Here is a 22,659-nt window from a genome sequence, read left to right on the forward strand (position 1 = left end):
ATATCAACCTGTATTTTTTTCTTCCTTTTGTAGTTGTATGACAAATCCTAGATAATGGAAGATCTTAATCAATTTTATGGAGGTATAAAGGAATCTTTTTCATGATTTCAGTTGATGGATAACTTTTTTAAGTTAGTTTGACATTAATTTGTTTCATAAAAGTGGCAACGTTTATTTAAAATTTGCCCTTTTGCTCTTTTCTTGTCGAATTGTTATCAAGTCGCAATGATGAAAAGTACCATATTCTTTTTCCTAATGAAATACACTATTTTATATTGATCATAACCTTTATCTGATGCCATTTTGATTTGGTTATTAGAGGCATTAGTGGTTTTAAAAAATAGGCAACGAGTTTTTGGTCTTAATTAATATTTGTAAATTTTTGATTTTGTCATTGTCTTTCCTGGAAGTCACATTAATGACAGGTCTGATCTACTCTAATGTATATTTTGGTAACCTTTTTATTCATTCAATGCTCTGCTGAACGACAATATAATTTTTCTAAATCTATTTCTCATTTGGTACACAATTAAGTGAAAACTGTGGATGAGCCGGGTCGGAACTTTATGTGAAAACGCACATTAACGAGCCTCCTTGATGATATTTTCTAAATAAATAGTTCTAAAAAGTAAACTTTATTTGGAAATGATTTTGATAATTGAATAGACTCTTTTAAAAATCGATCATCAACTGAACCGTTGGTACTATTTCTTGAAATACATTTTATAAAGCTATACATCGGTTTTGAAACCCATCAGATATCAAAACACTGTTTAACACAATTAATTATTTTCAAACTTTTTAGACAAAGAGAAATGCGTAAGAAATTTTCAATTGATTGCAGACATTTGACATAACTTATCCACGAGAACCTACCCAATTTCAGGGGTCCTCCTTTGACAGTTGAAAAGGTTTTGGAGATTTCTTCAATGATATCCAGTTATCCCGTCAAAACTATTTCTGAAATTCAGTTCAAGCTATCGCTAAATTTGTAACGGTTGATTTGCTATCAATGAATAGGAAACCTTTATACAACCCGGTTCGTTCTGAGTGGTTTTACAAGCTGTAGGGATACTAAGTCGATCAGTTCACTTTTGTAACTTCATACGTGCTATACTACAAAATACCATCGCACTAAACATTGTTTTGTTAGTCCAAAAAACTAATTATTCAACTTTGCTGAATAAGAAATTTGATTGTTGGAACTACTCAGTAAGTTCCAATGATTTAATCAACTAATTTTTCTCAGTTTTGGTTAATAACTCAGTATTTCAACTTGCGGCTACTCAAAACCGAAAATTTTGTATCCCTTTAGGTTGGTCACTGTTTATGTTTTAAGTGGATCTAATTGGTACATTCAGTTTCAGAATAAAACACAATTCACAGAGGAGAACCCCTCTTTTGCCATCAGCGGACTTGAATTATTGGTCCTTCATTTTTTTCGGAAGTCATAAGTCTTGAATTGTAAATCTATTTTTCACGGCCTATAATTTTCAACAAACTAATTTTAAATCGCTTGTCTGGACAAAGAAAAGGACTTTTTTGCCACCATAATGTTTAGCAATCTGAGGTCCTTTAATTTGTTTTCTCTCAAGTCACAAGACCTTATCGATGATTAGATAAATTACGTTTCATTAAGTTTCACATTAGCGAGACACAGTATTTTACTGCTCCAGTGAGATTGCGACAAACCTCAATTTTATAAATTAACAATCAAACTTACTTTTTTCTTAACATAAAATTTTTGCTTTTCGGTGATTGCGGTTACATTTCTATCTATAACCTGCTCTTCTTGTTGCACAAATCAATTCTCAACCGTTGATTTGTTAAACTCAAGTACGTCGACATAACTCCAAAACGTCAATTTTTTCATGCAAAACTGACGTCAAGGGTTGGTGGTTAACCATGTAGATTATCCACAGATTATTCCGAATACACGTCACGTTTTCGGCTTAGAATTGACGTAATAATCTAAGTTAAGATAAAGCGCTCTCCGTGGTTTAAAATTTAGAAACAAAATAAGTCGACATATCGTGAACCAAACTTGCCTAGCATGATTCACGATATTTGTTAATTTATTAAAATAAATGTTTAAGAAAAACTATTAATCGTCCTTCACATCGCCGGCAGTGTTTTCCATCACAACACATCTTGCCTGCTCGGTAACACAGGAGCGAGTTTCACCACTGGTCTCTTGTAAACTCCATCGTTCGTTCGAATTTTCGCTGATCGACTCACTCCGTCGAACCCTTCGGTGGTCTGCGTGATTCGTCCCAAATTACAATAACCTGGCTTCTCTTTGTCTTCAATCAACTAAACAATATCGTCTTCTGTAAGATTTTCGTTCGCTGTAGTTTGCCATTTTTGTCGATAAATCAAGTTGGCAGATAATATTTACGAAAAACTGTCCCAATTGAGACAGGCATAGGCTTGAGTTTGTCCAAAAAATTTTTGATGATTGACAAATTCTTCTGCGCACGATAGATAGGGTAAGCAAACATTCTTGTTGCCAATCAAGAAGTGATTAAAGTCAATGCTTCTAATTCAATAACACCTGAACTTACTGGAGTCAACGGTCTCGCATCCAATGTTTGCTCCACAAAACACATCGTTGTTGAAAGAACGTCCTCCAAGACTGATTTGTTCCCCAACACGACAATCATTGCTTTCTTACAACTTTTGACAAGCCTCATACCTCTTTCAAAGTCACGAGCTGCGGTCGGGTTGAATCTCCATTTTATTTCTTGCGGAATTAGATAATCTTTGATCCCTTCTTTGTTTCCTGCCACAACGTACTCAGCGAACTCTCATTCAGATCCAACAAAGTTTGTTCCGTTGCTGCTGTATTTTGATTTTGGTTTTCCTCTCCCCTCAACAGCATGATTGCATTGAGACAACTATCTTCATCTAAATTGAGTACCACTGCTATTTGCACTGTTCTCACAGTTAGACATGCGAACAGACAACACCATCGTTTTTCGTTTCTTCGTTCAATTTTCACTTTTAAATGGCCTAAGTATGTTCAACTCTAACTTTTGTAAGGCTGCTGTACTATCTAACCGCTCTTCAGGTAGATCTGCCATCACGGGTGCTATCGTTTGTGCTCTGTCTGTTCAGCAGCTAACACACTTGTTCTTGACTGATCGTAAGGCATTTCGTATGCCAGAACCACGTCTTCTGCTGAGCGATTTTTCTGATATGCTCTGTGCCTTGGTGTTAGTTGTTCTGGTGCTGGTTTTCTCGTTTCTCAAGGACAATTCAACAGCATGATGTTGCCAATGTAACGAAATTGGATGCTTTGCGTTGAAGTCCAATTGACTTTTATCTATTCTGCCTTAGGCACGAATAAGCCCTTCATCCAAGAAAGGTGAGAACTTTACGATTTTGCTGCTTTTTGGCATTTCTTTTTCAGCTTTTATAGATTTCATCTCTTCAACAAACTGTTCTTGTCTTAGTAACTTGAAGATGATTGTTTTGGCCTTTTCTCTCTCTTCAACACTGACTACAAGTGCGACTGTTTCGCATTTGATCAATGCTCGCTGTACGTACGCCATTTTGGCTTGTTTGACTTACTCCCGCCATTTACTCTGTAATCGCTTTAACCAGGCTGGCCCAATGGGCCCCTCACTCCTCCTGAGTTCCTCAATGCTGATTGCTCTCGTGCCAATGTCCGCTGGGTTGTTGATACCACTCACATGTTTCCACTGCGAAACAATATTTGTATCGAAAATCTCAGCCACTCGATTGGCCACAATCACTTGTTGTTTACGATGGGAGCTGTGTATCCATGGTTGTACTATCGTTGAGTCCGTTCAAAAACTGCAACAATGCAATTTCATGCAAAGTCGGCTGAGTGTTCTTTTTGTTGGGATCTTAGATAGGCCACCGCGAAAATCGTGTCTTCAAATGCGTCGGCAAACACATGAAGTTCAATTTGTCTCCCGCTGTATTGAAGCATCTGCAATCAATGCTTGTTTCAGCTACAATTGGCAGTTTTTCCTTCCACCTCAAGAACTTTCCTTCTTCAGGCTCCACTTCGTTGTCCCAATGTTGACCATTCTTAGTCCAGATGTCTTTTAAAAGTTATCTCTTGCGAATACTGAATGGAGCAAACAACCTGATCGGGACCAAAACTGAAGACAACAGTGACAGAATCCTCCTCAGGGTTGTGGGTGTTTGATCTGTATTATTGGCACCTCTGCATATTTGCAGACTATCATCAGTAACCGTCCAGTTCGTTATTAGCGGTTTGTAAGCTGTCGGGATACTAAGTTGTGCAGTTCGCTTTTGTAACTTAATATCTGCTATACTGTAAAATGCTGTCGCATTAAACGTTGTTTTGTTAGTCCAAATAACTAATCGTTCAGCTTTGTTGATCAATAAATTCGATTGCTGGAACTACTCAGTAAGGTCCAATCAATTAATCAACTAATTTTTCTCAGTTTTGGTTAATAACTCAGTATTTCAAGTTGGGGCTAGTCAAAACCGGAAATTTTGTATCCCCATATATTGCTCACTGTTAATGTTTTAAACGAATCTAAGGGGGTATATTCGGTTTCAGAATAGACCACAAATCACAGAGGAGAAACCGTCTTTTGCCATAAGCGAACTAGAATTATTTGCCAAAACAGAGTTCTTTCGTTAGTCACTGAGGCCGAAGTCGTAGAGACAACTTAACATCTAGGTTGCTGATTTGGAAATCTTGAGTCTGTGAAAAAAAATCTATTTTCACCGCCCATTACTTTCAACGAACTAATTATAAATAGTTCGTCTAGTCAAAGACAAGGAACTGCTCGTCACCCTAATGTATAGCTATCAGAGGTTCTTTAATTTCGTTTCTCTAAAGTTATTTAAACTTTCAAGGCCAAATCGATGGTTAGAGAAACTACAAGTTTCACGTTACCAAGAGACAGCATTTCACTGCTAAAGTGAGATTGTGACAATCCGCAATTTTTATTGTTTAAAATTCAAACTATAGTTTTTGCTCCTCCTGGTTGTGGTTACAGTTCTATCTACCGCCTGCTACTCTTTTTGTACATGCCCATTCTCAACAATTGATTGGTTAAACCCAACTATGTCGACATAACTCCGAAACGGCAATTTTTCTATGCAAAACTGAAGTCAGGCGTTGGTGGTTAACCATATAGATTATCCATAGAATATTCCTAAGATACGTCAGGTTTTCGGCGTAGAATTGACTTAATAATCTAAGTTACGATAAAGAGTACTCCGCTCCGTGGTTTTAAATTTAGAAACGAAAAATGTCGACATATAGTGACTCAAATTTGCGTTGCATGCTTTTCTAAGTTCGTTGTTTTAATAAAATGAACGTTTGAGGAAATTATTAATCCTCGGCCTTGACAAATTTGAAAAGCAGTTCGCTTCTCATTTAATAAATTCAGAGTAAGTTCAGAGCTAAATAAAGTTGATCAGAACTTTACATAACGGTTTTTGCATGAAACAACGGGGATTGCATCAGGCTGAAAGAACTTCGTACACAGGAAAAAATCTGGTTGAGTTTAATTGTAACTTACCAATGAAGCGTTTTGTCAGGCATAAAAAGAAACACATTTTACCGAAAATAGAAATTGCTTTAATAAAAAAAATCAAGAAACTATGCTTTGGGAACTTTCAAAAAAAATTCTTATTCTTTCTTTTTTATCCCTTAAGATCTTGCACGATCTTCAACAAAATTTAACAGCTGCTAGATATTCCGATCTGGCAGCGTAAGGACTATAAAAATATGCCACGAGGGAAATGTTTATCATTTTCGTATAAATGAATCATTCCTTTTCTAACAAGGTCCTGGATTGTTATTGCCACAGTCGTGCTCTAAATCTTGCACTTTTACTTATGCAGGACATTGTAAAATAACGAATGCCATTTAAGACGACAACGCAGCAACAATTGCAGCATTTTTGATGGAGATAATATGAGGCACGCATATTTTTCCTCCTCAGTCCAGCTACAATTTTTCATAGTTTGAAAATTCCTTTGTTTTCTTCAACTTCTTTGAACTTTTGTACTAGAATGATGTCTTTTAATTGATCAGGAATTTCATTTAATTGAGACCGCTGTTCATAAATGAACAAAGTTTTATTAGTAGAAACAAAAGCAAAGACAAAAAAAATTTGCAAAATTTCAAAAAAAACTAAGTACATTCCAGCTTTTTTGTTTCCTAATTCTTTTTTCAAAATCTCTCTTCCATTTTTGTAAGATTCAAAGATTTGATTTTGTTTTTTTTACGAAAATAATATATTAATCTAATTTCTTCTCTCCTATTTGTTATTTCCTGGTTGAAAACAATACCTTCTAACAGGTTAGATTCACTTCAAATCTGTATTATGTTGAGCTCGTTTCGTTCCTCAATGTTTTAAAACATCATCTGAGTCAACCAAATCTTATGTCAACCATTTGAGTCAACAAAATAAAAAATTAATCTAATTTCTTCTCTCCTATTTCTTATTTCCTGGTTGAAAACAATACCTTCTAACAGATTAGATTCACTTCAAATCTGTATTTTGTTGAGCTCGTTTCGTTCCTCAATGTTTTAAAACATCATTTGAGTCAACCAAATCTTCAAAATTATGTAATTTTCAATCGTAAATTTCAATTGCTTTATATTTCAATAACTTGGTGGCAACAGTCTATATTTGAAGGACCTAAAATATAAAAGAAATTCAGACGAATAGAACAAAATTCGTTGAGAAAAACTCCAGAAACTCTCCTTTACATTTTTTGGTGATTGATCATAATTTTTTAATCAAATTTCTCATAGTTTTGAGTTCATTTGAAATGCAAGAAAAATGGAATGATAGAAGTGTCATTAATATGTGATTCTTAAAAAGAGAGATAAAATTATATCGAAACAAAGAAGTTTTCAAAACTTCTCTGAAATCATGAAAAGTGATCAGTCAGTTAGTTATAGTTATTATACATAATTAGGCAACTAAATTTTTCGAAACATATTTGGCTAATGGAATACCATTTGAAAGAATGCAAAGAAAAATCACTGTTATTTGATTTATCTGTGCAGAAGAATTTGTCAAAATTTTCGATTTGAATATACGAAAAATTTTTAAAAAAAGAGAATATTTAGAAACAATTTCTCACATTAGTCTCAAAACGTCTAAAACGAAATAGAAATTTTTATTAATACTGTTAAATAAGTAGCTCTAGTGGAGGCAAAAATTAGCCCTTTTTATGAATTTTTTTGACAAAAGAAGCAAAAAGAGACTTCTGCTCTTTCCTTCTGTGAAATTATTAACTAAATATTTTCATCAATTTGAAATCTACATTTTCAATTGTACGTTTCACAAACCTCCCTTTGTGCAAATGCAAACTTCTCATTTTATTAGCACATACGGAAAAAATCTAACCGAAAAATCATTACCTCTGCTAATCAGAAGGTCAACCAAAAATATTAACGAGGAGAAAGCTGAGAACAAATTTACATTAAAATTTTAGTTGAAAGCAGTCTATATACATCACCCAATGGGTCCATCGTTGCGAGGTCGCTCAAAAATGTACTTTTCTACATTTATTCAGACAAAATAACAATAGAATTTACTGAAACAATCCAAACATCCAATTTTCTTCGTTTGCATTAATTTTATTGTCGAGACACTCGAAAAACTGCTTCTCTTGGCACAATTGGACCAAAATTTATTGACTCATGCCTTAAACGTGAGACTACCTGCAGCGAGTTCCTGCAATGTGATAGTACCTGCACCTTTAAAGTGAGAGTACCTGCCTAAAAAGTGAGAGTACCAAACTAAACAATAGACATATTTCATTAGTTTCGAATTCCTCATTTTGTTGTAAATCTTATAGTATTTTATAGGCAAAATTCTCGGTTCTCCTCAGCCTTAGTTTTTCGTTAGATTACCATGTTTCTTTCCTTGTTCTAAAGGAATCTCAAAACGTAGCACGCTTGGTGAGTTGTACTTTTTAAAAACGAGTTGCCTAAAGTTTTTTTTTAAAAAAGCAGAATTGTCTGTGGATTTTTCAAACTTGAACTGCAGGGCTTAGACTGAGCTAGCGTGGAAGAAAAAAGCAACATAAGTTGAGTTATGGACGGAGACAAAAAAGATTCATAAATCGAAAGTTGATTTTCAAAAATTAGAAAATTAAAGCTTTTTCTTTAGGGAATGCGCTTTTCTGCTGCATGCTTTCTGTGCGAAGTCTTTTGGTCAGTGAAAACTTTGGATTATATTTATGTTGTATTTCAAGACTTTTCCTGCAATTGTTTGAAAATCATGAAAAGGAAAAACCTGCTATCCAAAAGGAGGTTCTAGTTATGTCAATAATACTCCTTTTGAAAAGCTTGTTAGTCCGATCTGGCAGATTTAGGACTAATGATTAATTGTAGCGGGACAATTTCTTTGTTCCATAATGTCTGTTTATTTTGTCTAAATAATTACTCTTCATCTAGCAAGGTCCTGGATTGTTCCAAATCCTGTACTTTCTGAAACTTTTTGAAACAAAGGCATTATTTAAAAACTTTTAATTTCTCTTTAACGCAAAAAGACAAAAAGCAAAGCCTTCATTTCGGTTTGTACTTCGAAGAACCTGTTTCTGGAGTTCATTAATGTACTCTCCAATTTACTTATTGGAGCTGGAAATGATGTCTTGTCTTCTAACTGGCATAGAGTTTTCTTCCATTGAGATCGTCTCTCAAAATTGAACAAAAATTATCTACTTGAAATAAAAGCAAAAGAAGGCAAGAGAAAGTTAATTTCTGAAAAAATCAGAAACGAATCTTAAGATAATTTCGACTTTTTTGTCAATGCTTCTTGGCCCTGGATACACCTTTCGAAAATATTCTTTATTATTAAAATATTATTTTATTCTTCGTAATCACCATATAAATTGATTAAAATGAAAACAATTTTAAAGGAAAATAAGGTTTTTAACTTTCTCTGTTGTCCTTTATCTCGTGCTTCTAGATTGAGAACAATAATTTATTCGTTTCACTTCAAATTTGCTTTTTGTTGGTTCCTATGTGTTTGAATGCGTCATTTCGGGTTGACCGAATCTTCAAAATTTAAAGCTAACCACAAATTTAATATTTATCAATTTATTTATAATTTCATTTAATGGCGACAAACTATAATTGAAAGACAAGTTTAAGATGAAATGGAACATAAAACGAGGTTTATAAAACCGACAGTGTCTCTTCTCTATTTTGGTGATTGATCCCTGAAACCAAGATAACAGTGATCAGTCAGTTTCATTCAAAATCTAATTTACAATTTAGTTTATTAAATATATTTTAGCAACACATTCCGTAAAAAGATTGGCTACTGAAATATCTTTTGAAAAAACACAAAATCTAAATTTCAACTATGATCTTTCTGTATAATACAATATAGTGTCTTTTCAACTTTTTGATTGAAATGCTAAGAAGTTTGTATGAAAAACAAATTTGCAAGACACAAGTTTTCATATCTGTGTCAAAACAAAGTAGCCCAATATAGAATTTTTGATGACTGCTGCTGAATTAGTAGAATTGGTAGGGGAAAAATGAAGCCAATCATCTTAATGTTTATCAGCAAAATTTCAAAAATGAGACGTCTCCCACTTACTGCTTGGAAGTTATCATTTAATATTTTCCCACAAACTGAAATCTTTATTTACAAAAATAGGTGAGCAATTTTTTTTGAGTTTATTGACAACATAACAAAAATCTACCAGAAAAATATCAATAGTTCTGCTTATCAAAAAACGTCATTTAAAATATCTCAGAGAGGAAATAAAATGAGAAAGTAAACTTATCAAATGAAAAGTTAAAAAGACATCTTATGAGCAAAATGCCATTTCAAAGCCAGGAGAGAATGTTCACGTCCTTAAAATTCCAACTTATTAGGGGGAGGCTAGTATTTTAAAATGGTTTTCTTAAGGTTTTTTGAACTCATGAAAACATCGGGATACGAGAAAAGGGCTGTGAGGTACAAAGTTGGAAAGATAGAAAAGTTGGATCGGAAAGAAAAGAACTCAAACGTTCTCCATTTGAGCTCGTGATTGAGAGTCTGTTTATTAAATTGAACTTTGATTCTGTAAATGACACCGCCTTGTTGAACAAAACCAAAATCAATTTAATCTAATGTTTTATCGTTTAAAAAATTGTGTCTGAAATGAAGTGCCGTATTCTTTTCACAGAGTCGAGTTTAAAATTGTCAATTGAGATTAAACAAATTCTCAAATCCTGCCAACAAGTTACTCAAGCTTTGCAAAAATACCTTTTAAAGTTAAACTGCGAACGTTTCAAACACCAAAACTTAGCAAAGCCGCAGATCGGAGAATTGTTGACTAGTTTTTGACTCAGAAGCCCAAGAATAAATTTACTTCACGAGATTCAATTTAATTTTATGAACAAACCGCTCTTCGTTAAAAAAGAGTGATCACAGTTTCGTTAAGTAATTGAAATGGTCAATCAACTTCTATGTGTATTGTGTTGCCGAAAATTAATTATATTTTTACAACAGCTTCTGAAAGTTTTGAACCTCAGTAATAGTTGAAACTCTCTATGATACTGTATTTGTTAATTCACCAATTATGTATCATACAACAGAGAAAAGCTTGAATGCAAAGCTACAAAGCTAGTTCAAAATTGGCTCGCTCGCTGCGACTTTTTAAGCTTAAACATAGGTAAAAAATCGAAGCATTCGAGCATGGCTATAAAATTGTATTGAGCTGAACGAATTTTAAACCAACTTTACCAATTTATTTTCATAACACTGAGCCGTTTTTAATTTTAAACAGCAGCAGAAAAACGTAAGAAGCAAAGCTTGTCTTAGTAAGGATTTTGTGTGTATTACTTTTGTGCGTGTAAAAAGCTGATGAGCTTTTCAAAGCTCGTCACATGACAAATTGTTAATCGTGGATTTCACCAGAATTATCGATGAGTCACTGATTTTTGACAATGGAGAAAATTCCACATCCGATGAAGACAAAACACTAACATCCCCCAATCTGAGCAACTCCAAAAGCACCCCAAACTTAACTCAGGAATTCCAGCTCTCGCCCAAAGCAAAAACCATCAGATTCACTGAGCCAGCGTCAACCCTGACAAAGAAGCCAAAGTCTGCCAAAAGCTTGGAAAGAATGAACGACTCTCTAATATCCCTGGATAGTTTAAAAGGCGGACCGAAAGCAATTTTTGGTCAGAAACGAAACAAAAACAAAAGCAAATCGAAGTCTCAAACTTTGAACGATTCTCGCTTGAATGAATCAGTTGTGAGCCAGACTAATGATTTATCATTTGATGATAAACAACCCGGGTTGTTAAAAATTTACGGATCCAAGATTAAAAACAAACATGCCCATATGTATAAAACAGTTCTGGCATCACCCTCGTCGTCAGCTAAGGAATTGGTGAAGGAAGCTTTGGATCGGTACAGTTTACCAAAACGAAGTCATCTTGAGTACATTTTGTGCGACGTTGTCGGAACTCTGGAAACCGTCGCACCGGACGAGGAGCATCAAAGTGCGTTGGAACTAATCGGCGATAATAAATGGGTTGAAAAAGGTTGCCGACCACTTCATGATAACGACAGACCACTGACGTTGCAGGAACTGTGGAAACCTGAACAAGGTCTGATTCGACGGTTGGAGCTACGACTTAAATCGGATGTTTTGAGAGAGTACAAAGACACACATACAAAATTGATGAACCGAAATGTTCGGAAGATCCAAAAAGCGAGAGCTAAATTAGGGTTGCAGGGAATCTCGGAGGAACTCGAGGACTCGCCAGAAAGCCCCGAAGAAAACATTACTCCAACATCTTCCTTCAGCAGCAAATCTCGTAACTCAAGCCAGCATAACTCTTACAATTCATCTTCAGAACCCCAAGAAACAGAAAGCGGGGAAGACGGAGGGTTTTACAAGAAGTCAATACCCCCTCCAACAGATTGCCCGTTCCTAATTCTCCTCAGAGGGTATTCATTTCGGGACGACTCGGTTGTATACTACCTCTCGGAACAAATAACCCAAGTCGGCTCAACAGAATTCACGACCAGCAATGCCAACGTGAATGAGAAAACTGAAGTTGTCCTAAGCGGACCGGATATCAAACAACAGCATTGTTGGATTGTTAAGAAAACGCGATCCGCCGACAAAATCGGAGAAAATGGGCGGCGAATGAGCAGCTCTGTGATCAACGAGCTTATGGTCAGTATTCACCCGCTGGCCGGTGCTATGGTTAGCCTAAATGGAAGCCCTCTAACACAACCCGCTGACTTAAAAACAGGCGATTTGATATGGTTAGGGCAGCATTACTTGTTCTTGTACAAAGATTTGACGACGTTCAAAGACCTACCCAGAGACCTGTACTGGTTAAAACCTGTAAGCGAATGCGGTGTAGACTACTCAAATCCGTACAAACCTAGTTCACGCGGCGCTGTGGAAAAGAAAGAGATGGAATGTTCCATTAACGGAATTCCTTGCTTGAATTATCAGAAACAGCACGAATCAGATTTGATACAATACATTTTAAACACCGGTGGGGGTTCCGACATTGATTCTAGTGGGTTCAAACTTGCTCCGTGTTACCTTATGTGTTGCATGATAGACTTCTGCAGTGACATTTATGGAAAAGCTGAATGCAAAAAGCTAGTTTACAAAACAATTGTAGCTTTTAACGAGAATTCACGAATCGCATGCGAACGTCTCAACACTTACGAACATTCAGATCGAAAGCCCACCAAACAGTGTATCTTTGACCTATGCGAATTGCTAAAACCAGTCGCGTTTGTCATGGCTAATTCACTGGAGTTCATGAACTGTTTAGAGGAGAAAAAGTCACTGTTCAGCCCCATTTCAGACGCAGAAATTTCGGAAGCAGCCACAGCCGAAGACAGAGTTATGTTATCATCAACCGACGAGCAACTATTTCAAATACTGGACGAAATTGGGATGGAAACATTTCAAGAGTGTGTATATCAGCTGACCAAATCCCTAAGTTTCATTCTTCCTACTTTGCTAAGTTCGAACCCCTTCAATGCAACGAGCGAGCTGGCTCCCAACCGAATGCCGTCCGCAATCCAGTCAATTCTGGACCTGTTGCAAGGAACTCTGGACACCTTTTCCAGAATGCTGGTCCACCCAGACGTCGTGGAACAACTATTTGGATGTTTGCTGTTTTTCACCAACTCCTATTTGTTCAATCAACTGATGGATAGGGGTTCCACTGGATCTTATTTTAACTGGTCGCGAGGAGTCCAGATTCGAGGAAACCTGGATGCTCTCGAGAGCTGGCTTTATCAACACTCACTTCAACGCGTTGCTGAAGATTTCTTAGGCCAACTAAATGCAGTTGTTGACCTTCTGGCGTCCCTGAAAATCCCTCTTACTCAAACCGATTGGCGAAGATTGAGAACATGTTTCTCAAATTTATCAGCAAGTCAATTAAACTACGTCCTACTTCATTACGCTTTAGAAAAAAATCAGTACCCTCAGAATTGGTTGCCAACAGAGGAAGACCGACTAGCGGTTGATACGGAACCATTTTACGAAAGCATGGACGGTGCTCCACCTTTGAAGTTCCCCGTTGGTGGCTTTATAGTCAAACCCAATCTCGAAGTTCCAGACGAAACAATATACCAAATGATAGCCCAAATTTCTAAAATTTACCCACCACAACCAACAAACAAATTGAGCAGGCCGAATTCAAGTTTGACGAAACCGAAGAATTCTTGGCGACAACATCGAAGTCGAAATACACCGTCAGTAACTCGAATGTTCTCATTGGGGGCACAAAGTAACCAGAGTGGTTCCAACAATCTGGGTCGGAACAACTCAGCCAAGTTAGCCCAAGCAGAGGAGTATAATTACATAATGGAGAACTCAACTGGGGTGATGAGAAATTACTCTTCAGCTGCTGAAATTAAATCTGACCCGAAACAGAAGCATTTTGAATCTCCAGGCGTATCCTCATCCGAAACTTTGTTGCGATCTTCAGGTTAGACTAAAACATGACACTTTTCGCAGTCGTTTATAATGCCGCGTTAGCTTTGATTTTGCTCAATTGATTGTCAAACTAATCTATTGCAGCCTGCTTCAGTTGGGGGGGGGGGGGGGGGGGGGGTGGCTTCACTAGGGGGCTTTAAATGTCAAATGACGGCATTAGAGGGCATTCTATACCACTACCAAGATATTAGAGGAAAAAATGACACTCATTTTTGTGTACTTTTCGTTTGACTTTTATAAGTAAATTTAGGTCCACTTAAATTTAGCTGCATAAAATTGTTCATGAGAGAGAAATTTAGATATTACAAGTCACAAAAAGTGATTTTACAACAGCTAAAAACTCCGCTTAAAATTTCCTGCTGGGCTGTTTGTCCACAAGCATTTATGCGGACAAGGCCATAAACTCGTGAATTGACCTGAATCATATTGATTCTTCTAGCCTCTATCTTGCTTTGATGCCCTGAAAAATCATGATTAGGCTTCATACAATAAGGATTACAAAATAGCGATTTCCTGACTAGAGGAGCTGCTACAACTTTAACGCAGAACATCGCAAACTTCATCAAGGTTTTGGCGTTAGGTTTTGGGAAAACAAAAAAGCCCGAAAACTATCGAAAAGCATTTCCACCACTTTTCTTTGATAGTTTTCCCATTCCTTGTGCTTTAAATTTGCCCTATATTTGATCTAATACAAGGCGACATTGATTGTTCCCAAATACCATAACAAATTATCACAAGAATTGACGCTTTAATCATAAATAACTGCAGTAAAACACTTTTCCTAATTATATGGTACAAAAATAAAAAATGACAAGAAGTAATTGCTCGAGTTACTTCTTGCTTGAGTATTCTCAATGTCTATGAAAGCCCGTTTTATATTTTACCTATTAAATCAATTTTTGTTTTCAGAAACAACGCCTCGTTTGCAAAACTTAAAACAACTTGTTCCGACCCCACCTCAATGGGGGACAATATGCTCAACTGGGTTTTCTGTTTTGTCAATTTCTAAGAGTAGTTTCTAAGAGAAGTTTAAAGGTTTAAAAGTTTGTGATTTGACTAATTTCCGTTGTTTTTTATCATAATTTCATTAATTTTTAATCAAATTTTCATCAATTTTGGGAAAATAAGTTAATATTGTTAAAATTTGTGTTATTGGTTTTACCTTTAAAGATAGGTCCTACCTTTCGATTGGTCCTACCTTTCAACTGAAAACTTGGCCGACATTTTTCAATATTCAACCTTTCAAATTTGCGAGAAGAACAGACCTAAAAACTACTGACACAATCTTCGAAAACTCAGCATAAGAAGAGGGCTAATTTTACTTTTGCTTCCTACGAGATTGTCCTGGATTTGAAATATTGGCGGCTTTGTGCCTATTAAACGACAATCAATCAAAATGCATCAATTTATTTTTGATAATAATTTTTACAAACCGAATTGTCTGTTTCATTCACTTTTGGGAACAATTACGTGCTTCTAATCGACGCGCAGCAATAGCAGGGCTACTTTTGGTCTCCGCGGTTTTTTACAAAAATTTTGTTGGATTTTACTGGAGCATCGTGACTTTTTATATTTTTGCATTTTTAGCTAATTACAGATAAGAGTGATTTCATATCAATCCTGATTTAATTACAGATACCATTTACACGCCAGTGAAGTTCAATGAACAACTTATGTTTGCAGAGGAAATTTCATGGTTCTAATGGCTTTGACAAAGGGTTCTACGTGTTTTTGTCTTTATTTTGTAGTCTTATGACATAGTCTCACTACTGACAGGTCCCATTGGTTACTATGGAATTAAAAATTAATCTGTCTAGCATTTTTAGATGTAAGGTTTTGGTTTTGGCTTTTATTTCGTTTCAAAAAATTTTGAAAGTTATTTGCTTTCCGAAATACAAATGAACTTTTGAACGTTGCCACTTTTGTTGTTTTTGTCGACTTGTTACTTAGTTTGATTAAGGATAGTTCCCAATTTTTTAGGTCAACTACAAGTTAAATTTCAAAGTTCAGCTTCTATCTGATGCTATTTTGACTTTAATAATAAGTGTTTTTTTCCAAAACGACATTGAGTTTTGGCTGTAATCAATGTTTGTTGTTGTAGTTATATCTTGCTGTTTTTATTGTCTCGTAGTCTCCTTACTGGCAGATCTCATTGGTCCTCTAATACTGGCATTATTAATTCAATAATCATCGGTTTTTTAAACAATTACACCATTTATCGAATAGTATGTGTATTTACGGAAGCTTCCTGTCTCTGAGAGAGGTCGAAACATTATGTGCAAACGCATATTACGGAGCTCCCTCAAATTTTTGTAATATTTCTAACTAAAAAAATATATCGCAGAAGTCAACCAAATTTCTCTGTGCTTTTGATCACCCTACATTTAATACTTCAATTATTGAAGATCTTTTTCTTTAAAAAAAGTTCTGAGATTCAGTGTTAGATAATTAACTAACTGTTCATTGAATTATAGTTAGTTGGATACGAGGACCATATTGAAGCGAGCTCAATTTGATGCGAGGAAAATTTATTGAAGCGAGCTTAACAAAGACCCTCTCTTATGGCAATCATTTACCTCTCTGATCAATGAACTTACCACGGATTGGTATTTTCGTCCGAACTGTTTGCGTATTTTACTGAAATGTAAAAAACAGGCAATTATCGAATTTCACTTAAATTTTGCGACCATGACCTGAATTTTCTTTCTCACTTATGAACAAAAACCTGTTGTACAGAGAATCCAAAAGACAGTACCATCGCAATAAGCTACCATTTCATTTATATCACTTGAAAAAAATTGTCAATCTATAATATTATTTTCGCCAGCCTTTGATTCTGCTCAATATGTTCCTGCACAGAAGATGCGGATGAACAAATCGCCAGCTTCATAGTTCATTAACAGATCTGAGACATATTTCATGAATAGTTTTTGAAATCGACACCTACAAACAGCAAAGCTTTTTTTACTGATAAACTAAATAACTACCAGTTATATTTGCAAAAGACGGCAACAATATTTTGTAGCAAAATTAGCGTACATATAGATAATGCTTGCAAAAGGCAGTAGTTGAAACACCTGTGCACGTTGGATATGAACTGAAATCGAGAACTAATCTATAAGCGCAAAATTCAGAGCTATCAAAGAAAGTAGCAATTATCTCGGCTCATTTACTATTTTTTGCAATTAATCGCTTCACTGGCTCTGAACTTAAATTATCAAAATCTTTCTCCTACAGTGTGTTAAACGAAGTCTGTTTGCCATTTTATTGTTGCTGTTCACAATTAACCACACTAATTTGAGACTGTTCACCACCAAAATTGTGGTACAAACGTGCCAACTGTACATTTAATTCGGCTGCTGGCTGGTTTTCTTCACAATTCAGTAGTGCAATGAAAATTGTATTCAGACAAGTCGTGCTACAAAATAAAGTAACCGATCATTCGTGCTAAAATTCATCACCTGCTATACTTTCGAACAGCTCTTATGACAAGATAAGTTTAAAAAACACTTAAAAATCTCCAGGAATCGGTTTGTTTTAATTTGTCTTTATTTGGCGAGGAATGCTATTTTGTTTATTCAGTGGGTAAAAGGGCTCGGAAAAAAAGAGTCCCTGATGATTATGAATCATTTCACACCAATTCTGTACTTATTTAAGAAGTCCAACATCAATAACTATATTTAGACTGACCAGTTAATAAACCTTGAACATGAACAGACCAACGGCGAACGAATTGCTCTCTAAGTCCTCAATGGAACTAAAAACAACAGCTTCTCCAAATTTCAGTGAAAAACCTCCCTTTATATTTCACTCTATTGCTCAATAGTGCTGCTTTACTGACTTAGTATATAATCATAAAATATCATTGACTCAATTTACCAACTCATACCAGCAAGTTTGCTGGGCCATCATCATGCCCAATGAAAACCACCCTTTTTTCTTAAAGCGAATTTGATTTGGGATTTTCTTTGATCAATTTGTCGCTTCTTTTTTCTTCCTTCATTCTGAGATGAACTGCCCAGATCGTTAACAGAATCAAAACTTCGACTGCTAATGGAAAAGATAGTCTTCTCCATGGAAGAATTAGTCTTTTCAGAGCCCCATTTTTTCCATGGTAGTGTAAAAAGCGGCAGAATAGAGTTAGTATTGAAACAAAAATAAAATGGAAAATTTATTGAAGCGAGCTTAACAAAGACCCTCTCTTATGGCAATCATTTACCTCTCTGATCAATGAACTTACCACGGATTGGTATTTTCGTCCGAACTGTTTGCGTATTTTACTGAAATGTAAAAAACAGGCGATTATCGAATTTCACTTAAAACTTGTGACCCTGACCTGAATTTTCTTTCTCACTTATGAACAAAAACCTGTTGTACAGAGAATCCAAAAGACAGTACCATCGCAATAAGCTACCATTTCATTTATATCACTTGAAAAAAAATTGTCAATCTATAATATTATTTTCGCCAGCCTTTGATTCTGCTCAATATGTTCCTGCACAGAAGATGCGGATGAACAAATCGCCAGCTTCATAGTTCATTAACAGATCTGAGACATATTTCATGAATAGTTTTTGAAATCGACACCTACAAACAGCAAAGCTTTTTTTACTGATAAACTAAATAACTACCAGTTAGATTTGCAAAAGACGGCAACAATATTTTGTAGCAAAATTAGCGTACATATAGATAAAGCTTGCAAAAGGCAGTAGTTGAAACACCTGTGCACGTTGGATATGAACTGAAATCGAGAACTACTCTATAAGCGCAAAATTCAGAGCTATCAAAGAAAGTAGCAATTTTCTCGGCTCATTTACTATTTTTTGCAATTAATCGCTTCACTGACTCTGAACTTAAATTATCAAAATCTTTCTCGTACAGTGTGTTAAACGAAGTCTGTTTGCCATTTTATTGTTGCTGTTCACAATTAACCACGCTAATTTGAGACTGTTCACCACCAAAATTGTGGTACAAACGTGCCAACTGTACATTTAATTCGGCTGCTGGCTGGTTTTCTTCACAATTCAGTAGTGCAATGAAAATTGTATTCAGACAAGTCAAGCTACAAAATAAAGTAACCGATCATTCGTGCTAAAATTCATCACCTGCTATACTTTCGAACAGCTCTTATGACAAGATAAGTTTAAAAAACACTTAAAAATCTCCAGGAATCGGTTTGTTTTAATTTGTCTTTATTTGGCGAGGAATGTTATTTTGTTTATTCAGTGGGTAAAAGGGCTCGGGAAAAAAGAGTCCCTGATGATTACGAATCATTTCACACCAATTTTGTACTTATTTAAGAAGTCCAACATCAATAACTATATTTAGACTGACCAGTTAATAAACCTTGAACATGAACAGACTAACGGCGAACGAATTGCTCTCTAAGTCCTCAATGGAACTAAAAATAACAGCTTCTCCAAATTTCAGTGAAAAACCTCCCTTTATATTTCACTCTATTGGTCAAGAGTGCTGCTTTACTGACTCAGTATATAATCATAAAATATCATTGACTCAATTTACCAACTCATACCAGCAAGTTTGCTGGGGCATCATCATGCCCAATGAAAAACCACCCTTTTTTCTTAAAGCGAATTTGATTTGGGATTTTCTTTGATCAATTTATCGCTTCTTTTTTCTTCCTTCAATTTCAATAACATCGGCTTTGCTTAACAAGTTTTCTGGCACCCAATTAATATTGAGTGCAGAAATTTAAATTCACAAATTTTTTGGGGCAATTTTGCAACCTAATCATAACATGAGTGTACCAACCCTACCCCATGTCTCATGTTATTCTGATACTATTGCCATTGTTCACATTTTCTTTAAATAATAGTTATATTTCAATTAGGAACCCTCAAATCAGGAGAAGGTGCCAGTTCGCAACAACAGTTCAAAGGAAACAACCTACCAGTAATGGGCATTCACGGCAATAAGTACAAAAGCACCAGCCACAAATCAAAATCCTCTTCAATTGCAGCACAAGACATGACACAGCCAACTTCAGGGTCAAGTGGGACATTTTCAGGCAGTTCTCAAAACAGTACCACTAAAAACTCACTCACCATAATAAACGACACAGCCAGGAATTCACTTGAGGGGAAAATACGCCCCATTCCCAAGAAAGAACCTGCCGCGTTATCCCAACGCACTTATGAGAACTTGTCTAAAAACTCAAGCTACCACAGCGCATACTCAGCATCGCCAAATAAGGAAGGCTCCTCATATAGCCCAATGAGTGGACACCAAACCCCAAACAGGAAGAAAGCTTCGTCCAGAGAACACGCAGATGATTCCATTTCGGTTCATCACGAAATATCGCCCAGTACTTCCAAAATCTACCCTACTCTAAATGAAACTCAATTCAACGCATCTCACCACAACAATTCAGTTATCCCAAAACTTCCAAAATCATTTCGACCGTCATCCTCTTCAGCGTTTGTCGAAATCAACACAACCCACCAATCGTTACCAGCTGCCCCATCGAAGTCTTTCAACCCGACATTGAAGGACTTGTACCCTCGAGACATGGCTAATAAAACATTCCACGCCATTGACGTCACAGATAACCAATCGGTGGGCGGTTGCACAACAATGAGCGAAGATCGTGAGATCGCATGGTACATGGATCACCCAGTCAACTACACAATTGAAACGGAATGTACTGACGAAAATGACGCTGATGTCGCCACTATACAAGATGACGTCACTACAATTCCCGACGATGCCTCGGAAGCGCCCAGCGCCGCCATTTTTGACGACGATGAACAAGATTATTTGGTCATGCTGGAGCTGGTCAAAATAAATAACAGTTTGGGAATCGGTCTTACTAACGGGCTAAACACTCCTCTTAAATGCAAAGGTGTCTACATTAGGAAAATAACTGAAAACGGAGCCGCTCAAAGGGACGGTAGGTTGCACGTAGGTGACCGTGTCATGGCAGTTGACAATGTCACAATTTCAGAGATGGACTACAATGACGCAATGAGAATTATCAGCAACACTGGGAGCAAAGTGAAGTTGGTTGTTTCAAAGGTATCGACAGGCTTTACTACCAATTCAGCCGCCAGTCTGTGCTAAGAATCAGTAACTGATACCAAATAACCACTTTATATTTAAAGTAACCGAATAATTTTTTGTCACACTAGAGTTACATTTATTCAAAATTTTCTGACCAAGTTTTTGTTCCAATAGAACATTTAACAAGAAGGCTCACAGGAGTCCGTTGGCGTACAAAATGTTCTCATATATGTACTTACAGGCATCAAACTCACCACATCGGCACGTAGACTATGTGAACAATAATTCACTTTTGAACATCAGTTTTCATAGTGGCATTTTTTTCATCAGGAAATCCAACATGACAAAAAGCTGCACAAATAACGATTTGTAACATTATTGGTATAATTTTCTCAAGCGGAACATTTTAGTCATGCCGTTCAAAAAATTATATGAGTGAAAGCAAGAAAAACATTTGTCAAATGGTTTTCAGGGATATTGTCAATAAGTTCGAACAAAAATTTCGAAAAAAAATCAATACGCGCAATTTTGATCTCTTCAAGCTTATCAGATTCGAGAAAAAACAAGACAGAGAACAATTTGAAAATAAAACCAGTAAAAAGTACATTTCTGAAAAAAATTATTTTATCTGCCACTTCATAGACACCAAAATTTTTAACATCAGTATTGGAAGACGGTGTTCAGCAAAAGAAAAAAAAATCAGAAACAGCTCTGTCCAGAACTGTTTCCAAAATTACCGACAAAACGAATGCATCACAATAGGCTTTTACATTTTAAAAATGTGATCAGCAATAGAGAAATGATATGACAATGCAGTTCGGCTAAACCCTTAGCATAGTGAAACTATCAAAACCAAATCGAACATTACAAAAATAAGAGAAAAACAGAAACGGGCACAACAAAATTTCCAGAATGATCGGATATCTGAAAAATAACTCAGATGTACTTTTGCCTGCCAAAAAAACTGCGATTATAATGATTAGAAAAAGCGTTTGTCATAATAACCGGGGTTTTCATCAACAAATTCTTTTTCTCATGGCTTTCCTTCTCTTTCTTGAGCTGAAAACATTTTGATCATGAACTTCTGTTTAAAACTATTCACAATCAATGATTTTTGAAACGCTCGAAAACATTTTTAATCAGCCCAGACCAATACTTAAAATTTGAGTTGTGTTGAACATAGCTGGCAGACTGCCAGAAAATAGCCGCAATAGCTTCATAGATCTGCAGTCTCAAAAAACAGTAAAAAAGACAGACTAAAAAAATTCGTCTTTTCATTGAAGGCTGATATATTATATTTTGAATAAAAATCTGTATAAGTTTTTGCTGCCTCAATCAGCTGCTCTCAAATATCCTTCATTTAGAGTGACACACACCCATTTGACCTTATCTCTTTGAATTAAAGTAAATAAAAGTCACTTTCAAAGTGAGGAAGTCATTTTTGAGAGTGAGTAAGTCAAGTGAGACCAAAAATTTAACCACGCGAATGAACAAAAAACTCGCTCCACTAAGAGCAAAAAATGACGTCACACATGCACTTCAGTTGAAATTGCATGAACGAATGAACAAAAAGCAGATTTGAAGTGGTTCTGACGTCATATGGTCGTAACAAAAATCGCGAAGACGAAATAAAAAAAACCAAGAGAAGGCCAATAATAGCCTCAGCTATCG

The 22,659-nt window shown here is 35.9% G+C and overlaps 2 protein-coding genes across 2 annotated transcripts in view; one reads left to right on the plus strand and one right to left on the minus strand.

Annotated features, from left to right (window-relative positions):
* Nucleotides 1-22,659, minus strand: part of LOC142344625 (trafficking protein particle complex subunit 2-like) — a 580,178-nt gene that overhangs the window by 169,146 nt on the left and 388,373 nt on the right. The window lies entirely within an intron of this gene.
* On the plus strand, nt 10,714-21,146 carry LOC142344620 (ras-associating and dilute domain-containing protein-like). Its single transcript, XM_075396428.1, has 2 exons — nt 10,714-13,960; nt 19,820-21,146. The coding sequence occupies exons 1-2, from the start codon at nt 11,107-11,109 to the stop codon at nt 21,046-21,048; spliced, it is 4,083 nt and encodes a 1,360-aa protein (XP_075252543.1). The 5' UTR covers nt 10,714-11,106; the 3' UTR covers nt 21,049-21,146.

This window comes from Convolutriloba macropyga, chromosome 8, assembly GCF_964194025.1.
Source record: "Convolutriloba macropyga chromosome 8, txConMacr16.3, whole genome shotgun sequence".
Classification (NCBI taxonomy): Eukaryota; Metazoa; Xenacoelomorpha; order Acoela; family Convolutidae; genus Convolutriloba; species Convolutriloba macropyga.

What these genes read in the sequence shown, in the direction of transcription:
- LOC142344620 (XM_075396428.1), top strand. Translation starts at nt 11,107, where the DNA reads ATGAACGACTCTCTAATATCCCTGGATAGTTTAAAAGGCGGACCGAAA. An exon ending in AACTTTGTTGCGATCTTCAG is followed by an intron (nt 13,961 to 19,819) that starts GTTAGACTAAAA and finishes TATTTCAATTAG; the next exon opens with GAACCCTCAAATCAGGAGAA.